We start from the raw sequence: 6,278 nt of genomic DNA on the forward strand, positions 1-6,278 counted from the left end.
TATGACAGAGAGTACGAGATCCTACTCCGATGGGTTGTTGCGGATATAAGTAACAGTCCATGTATAATAAATATGTGGGCTATGCGAAGAATTTAGTAAGTTGTTGCAATTGTAATTTTTAAATTGCTCCCAGATCTCTTTAACTCCTTTAACCATCATGTCTAGTTTGCACCTAGGAACTGCTCATTGATTCCTTCAACAAACACCTATTGACCCTCTATTATACCTCATTGATTCCTTTAACAAACACCTAATGACCCTCTATTATACCTCCACCCTGTACTAGTCACCAGGGATACAAGTCAATCATTAAGAAAACATGTTTCCGCCCTAACCGGTTTGGCTCAGTGGATAGAGCGTTGGCCTGGGGCAGGGGTCCTCAAACTTTTTAAACAGGGGGCCAGTTCACTGTCCCTCAGACCCTTGGAGGGCCGGACTATAGTTTAAAAAAAACTATGAACAAATTCCTATGCACACTGCACATATCTTACTTTGAAGTAAAAAAACAAAACGGCAAAAACACCCGCATGTGGCCCGCGGGCCGTAGTTTGAGGACGCCTGGCCTGGGGACTCAAGGGTCCCAGGTTCGATTCCGGTCAAGGGCATGTACCTTGGTTGCGGGCACATCCCCAGTGGGGAGTGTGCAGGAGGCAGCTGATTGATGTTTCTCTCTCATTGATGTTTCTAACTCTCTATCCCTCTCCCTTCCTCTCTGTAAAAAATCAATAAAATATATTTAAAAAAAAAAAAAAAAAACAAACATGTTCTTGTCCCTTGAGAATTCCACAGTCTGGTCGACTGTACCTAGAGGAGAGGCCTTGGCGAGCTCAGAGGCGGGAGTGACCTTGAAGTCCTTTGTCTCTAAGAATCAGAATAGTCCACTTCATGATGATGTCTTTATTTTTAACTCAGGTGTCCCAGCGATGGCCGGGGATTCCAGGAATGCTATGAACCAGAATATGGAGATCGGAGTCACTCCCAGAGACCCCAGGAAGATCCCCAAGCAGGCTCGCGATTACGTGCCCATCGCCACCGACCACACCCGCCTGCTGGCCGAGGGCAAGAAGCCCCGCCAGCGCTACATGGAGAAGAGCGGCAAGTGCAACGTGCACCACGGCAACGTCCAGGAGACCTACCGGTACCTGAGCGACCTCTTCACCACGCTGGTGGACCTCAAGTGGCGCTTCAACCTGCTGGTCTTCACCATGGTCTACACCATCACCTGGCTCTTCTTTGGCTTCCTGTGGTGGCTCATCGCTTACATCCGGGGCGACCTGGACCACGTCGGGGACAAAGAGTGGGTTCCCTGTGTGGAAAACCTCAGTGGCTTCGTGTCTGCCTTCCTGTTCTCCATCGAGACGGAAACCACCATCGGGTACGGCTTCCGGGTGATCACGGAGAAGTGTCCCGAGGGGATCATCCTCCTCATGGTGCAGGCCATCCTGGGCTCCATCGTCAACGCCTTCATGGTGGGCTGCATGTTCGTCAAGATCAGTCAGCCCAAGAAGAGAGCCGAGACGCTCATGTTCTCCAACTACGCGGTCATCTCCATGCGGGACGAGAGGCTCTGCCTCATGTTCCGCGTGGGGGACCTCAGGAACTCCCACATCGTGGAGGCCTCCATCCGGGCCAAGCTCATCAAGTCCCGGCAGACCAAAGAGGGGGAGTTCATCCCGCTGAACCAGACCGACATCAACGTGGGCTTCGACACCGGGGACGACCGGCTCTTCCTGGTGTCGCCGCTCATCATCTCCCACGAGATCAACGAGAAGAGCCCTTTCTGGGAGATGTCTCGGGCCCAGCTGGGCCAAGAGGAGTTTGAAATCGTGGTCATTCTGGAAGGGATGGTGGAGGCCACAGGTAAGACACTTCGTCTTCCTTGGCCGTCCCACGCCCGGGAGCTTAGGCCCCTGGCATTGCGGAGGGGGGACGTTCCTGCCTGAGAATCCTGAGCTGGCAGAGTCCGCCAGCCGCTCCCTAAAGTGTGACCTTGTTGCTCAAGGTCGAGCAATAACAACAGCTGGTGTTCAGCGAACCCTCCCAACTTCCAGACCCGGCTCTAAACTTGCAATACATAAGATCTCATTTAATGCCCTCCCACAGCCCTAAGAGACAGTGTTCCTGAGGTCCCAGGTTAGGAAACAGGCACAGGCAGGCGAGTTATTATTTCTCCAAGAGAGGTGCTACTAAGTTGTAGGGTCAAGATTCACACCGAGGCAGGGACCCCAAAGTTGTCACTAGTTTCCAACAGGCTAACCCACCTGCCTCCTCCCAGCCTGGCCCCAGTGTCTACCCGAGAAGAGCTGTGTGATCAAATGACTTTGGGGAACACGGGGTTAAACAAAGGGGACCTGGTTCCTAACAATGGGACTTTAAGGCATCTTTCCATGCTGTGAAGTGCTTGGTGAAGAGAGGAGAGTGAGCTGCATTTCCCAGACTCAGGGATTCCCCAAGTCTCAGAATCTTTTCTTTTTTCTTTAACATATTTTTATTGGTTTCAGAGAGGAAGGGAGAGGGAGAAAGAGATAGAAACATCCATGATGAGAGAGAATCATTGATTGGCTGCCTCCTGCATGCCCCCACACAGGATCCAGCCCACAATCCGGGCATGTGCCCTGACCGGGAATCGAACTGTGACCTCCTGGTTCATAGGTCAACACTCAATCACTGAGCTATGCAGGCCCAGCTCAGAGTCCTCTTTTTGAAGAGACACCTACGACCCAGACCTGTGGGAGGTGGGCTCTTCTGGCTCCTCCCCTTGCCCCCAGCAGCCTGCCCCCAGCTTCCGGCTCAGTGAACACTGGGTGTGCAGAGAACTCTCCACATCCATATATGCCCAAGCCGTGCCCTCTCCACAGCCAGCCTGGCATCTCCCTGCTTAGCTATTGACTCTGACAGGAAGCTGGCAGCCGTGAGTGTCCTCATTCCTCGGTCACACAGAGCTCTGTGTGGGGCTCTGGGGAGTCCTGGGCCCATGGAGTCCAAGCCCCACACTCACTGTGGCCGGACTCCTGGATGAAGGGCCTTCTAGCCAAACCCACACCTGCTCCTTAGTCACCTCCCCCTCACTCCTCTTACTACCTTCTCCTTTTTTCACTGAGTAGACAGCACTTGTAGAAAACTCCTTTGTAGAAGCATTTTTCTAATTTTTGCAACAACAACGCAGGGCTGGCTTCCATCTGCAGGGGGCAGCTTCGTGCAGACGAGGTGGTCTCACCCAGGCCTTCACGTACAGATCTAAAGCCTGGTCCACCACACCACGCTGCCCCAAATGTGAGGGGCCTGTCACACGGGCGGCCAAACAAGCCATCCGCACCTTCCAGAAAGCTGGTTGCTGGGTGGGCGAGCCAGGCAGGGGCAGCCACGGAGCTCCCCTGCGGAGCCAGTGGGACGTGGCTGGGGATGCTAATGGGTCCCAGGGGCTTGGTGCAGCCAGGCCGCTTGGCCATCTGCTGGGCGGAGCCGGGCCAGGCAGCATGTGGCCGCAGCTGCGGGGGCCCCTGGGACTGAGGGCAGTCAGGGTGCAAGAAGCCTCCTCCAGCCGGGCTGGGGTTCACGGGCTGTGCTGCCCTTGGTGCGGGGCTCAGGGTCAGAACACAGGCTGAGTTTTTGGAGGAGGAGCTCAACTCCAAGGCCACGAATGAGGAGGTCATATCAGACCCATGGGGACAAATGAGAAGGAAGGCATTGCCCTTGCCAACCCCTGGCCACCCTCACTGCCACCTGAAGCAGAGGGAGCGGGTTTGGAGCCTGCACAGCTGGCTTTGGTCATCTGGTCTCCTTCCAAGTCAGTGGCCTGCAGTTGACTCGACCTTTCTGGGGACCTTCTCCCCTACCATGACCTGGGTTCCCCTTGCTGCTGTCCTCGGGGCTGCAGGGAGGCCAGGGAGATGAAGGAAGGAGACCACCCCCCATATCTGCCCCAATCAATGACTTTAATGGCCTGATGGCCACACTTATGGAGCCCGGTGTGGGCTGTGATTCAGGCCCAGGTTTGCCCAGCACAACTCTGCCATCACCTGCCTCCGAGAGTGGTCAGTCAATGAGGATTCCACTCTCACAGGGTCATTGGGGGATTGAACGATTCAATGCATAACATCTACAGCATCGTGCCTGGCACCTGGGGCTTTGAAAGAGGACCATCAGGGGCACAGGTGGGATCTCTAGCTGCAGGGTCACCCCCTGTCCACCCTGGATGGGGACAGAAGACCAGACAGAGCCCCAAGGCTGGACCCACAGGCGCTGTGGAGGCCCTGCCCGCTGTCTTTCCTGAGGCCCAGAATCTGCGACAGCTGACCTGACCGCTGGTAGGCTGATTGGTACCCAGCTTGGGCCCCACAGCTCTGCTGACGCTGGGGGTTGGACAACGAGGGGCAACGACTAAATGGCAAGTCCCAACCCAGGCAGCCCCCTCCTCCACCCCCAGAGCGAAGAGCAGTGCAGAAACCAGAGCCCGCGGTGGGCGGGGTGCACTGGGGTAACCCAACATGGAGCACAGACTGCTGGGAAGCAGCCTCTGACCAGGACGGGTTGTTGAGACCCCCTCCCGAGAGGGGCCAAAGCTGCGGGCTTCTCCTCCAGCTCGCAGAGAGTGCTTGCTCGTCCCTTCCGTGGGCAGAAGATTCCGTATCAGAGTGGGGCTTTCTGACTGCCCTGAGCACAGAGGCTTCCTGGCCCATGAAACAAAGTTCCCCTCCCTCTCCGGAGAGCAAGCGACACCCAAAAATAACACGGGCATGCCGGGCTGAGTGGACAGGGAGCAGAGGCATTGGAGCATGCTCCCATCAAGGAGCCAGCTGTGTGTGTGTGTGTGTGTGTGTGTGTATGTGTGTGTGTGTGTGAGAGAGAGAGAGAGAGAGAGAGAGAGAGAGAGAGAGAGAGAGAGAGAGAGAGGGAGAGAGAGTTTTCTGCTCAGTTGTGTCTACTCAAAACAATCCCCGTGTGTCCTAAATGCCTGTCTGCTTCTCTGTGTGCACTCCCTCTGAATATGTCTTTGTTCAAGCTCTTTCCCTGCCTCTTTTCTGCTCAGTCTCAGTGCTGTTTTCAGGAACCATGTCCCATGTCCATAGCTCTGGCTATTCCAGAATTATCCACTCCAGTCTCCAGGAGCCCATGCCAGAATCTTGCATTTAATTTGTTACGTTCTGGCTCACACTTTGAGCTCCTTCAGGGCAAGGACTGTTTCTTATTTAGCTTAGCACAAAGTAGATGTTCAGCAAATGCTTGATGAATGATCAAGTGGTGGGTGGGTGGATGGATGGGGAGATGAATGATGGGTGGATGGGTGAATAGGTGGATGGATAATTAGATGGTTGGTTGGATGGATGGATGGATGGATGGATGGATAAATGAATGATGGGTGAATGGGTGAATAGATGGATGGATAATTAGATGGTTGGTTGGATGGATGGATGGATGGATGGATGGATAAATGAATGATGGGTGAATGGGTGAATAGATGGGTGGATAATTAGATGGTTGGATGGATGGATGGATGGATGGATGGATAAATGAATGATGGGTGAATGGGTGAATAGATGGATGGATAATTAGATGGTTGGATGGATGGATGGATGGATGAATAAATGAATGATGGGTGAGTGAAAGAATAGATGGATGATAACTGCATGGTTGGATGCATGCATGCCTTGGGCAGGCCTAATACATGTACCCTGTGTTCTGCAGGCATGACTTGCCAAGCGCGGAGCTCCTACATGGATACAGAGGTGCTCTGGGGCCACCGGTTCACGCCCGTCCTCACCTTGGAAAAGGGCTTCTATGAGGTGGACTACAACACCTTCCATGACACCTATGAGACCAACACGCCCAGCTGCTGTGCCAAGGAGCTGGCGGAAATGAAGCAGGAAGGCCGGCTCTTGCCGTGCCTCCCCAGCACGCCCCTGCCAGGAAGCTGTGCTAAAGCAGAGCTGGATGCTGAGGCTGAGCAGGATGGAGAGGACCAGCTGGAGGGAATGAATGGGTCCCGGGAGACCAGGGGCTTGGTGTAAGGGCTGCACCCTCCCCGCAGCCTCCCTCACTGGCTTCTATGAGCTCAGATGCTGCAGCGCCAGGGCTGGGGTGGACTCTGTGGAGAGGAGTAGTATATCCAGCCTCAGAACCTCCCAGCTCAGGGCCTCTCCAAACAGGTGGCCTGCCTGGGCGTTTCAGCATGGCCTCTGCCCTCACACCCCTCTGTCAGCTGGCCCGGAGTCACCTCCCTGCTCGGGTCTCACAGACCCACAGGCAGCCCCCCGCTAGGACTGACACCTACGGAGGTC

The 6,278-nt window shown here is 54.8% G+C and overlaps 1 protein-coding gene across 1 annotated transcript; it reads left to right on the forward strand.

Moving 5' to 3' along the window:
- Positions 1-923: 923 nt before the first annotated feature.
- On the forward strand, positions 924-6,008 carry KCNJ5 (potassium inwardly rectifying channel subfamily J member 5; the record flags this gene model as incomplete). The annotated part of the gene is made up of 2 exons (XM_079762327.1): positions 924-1,860; positions 5,686-6,008. The coding sequence occupies 2 exons, from the start codon at positions 924-926 to the stop codon at positions 6,006-6,008; spliced, it is 1,260 nt and encodes a 419-aa protein (XP_079618453.1).
- Positions 6,009-6,278: the final 270 nt, after the last annotated feature.

This window comes from Cnephaeus nilssonii, assembly GCF_951640355.1.
Source record: "Cnephaeus nilssonii genome assembly, chromosome: 22".
In the NCBI taxonomy this organism is placed as follows: domain Eukaryota; kingdom Metazoa; phylum Chordata; class Mammalia; order Chiroptera; family Vespertilionidae; genus Cnephaeus; species Cnephaeus nilssonii.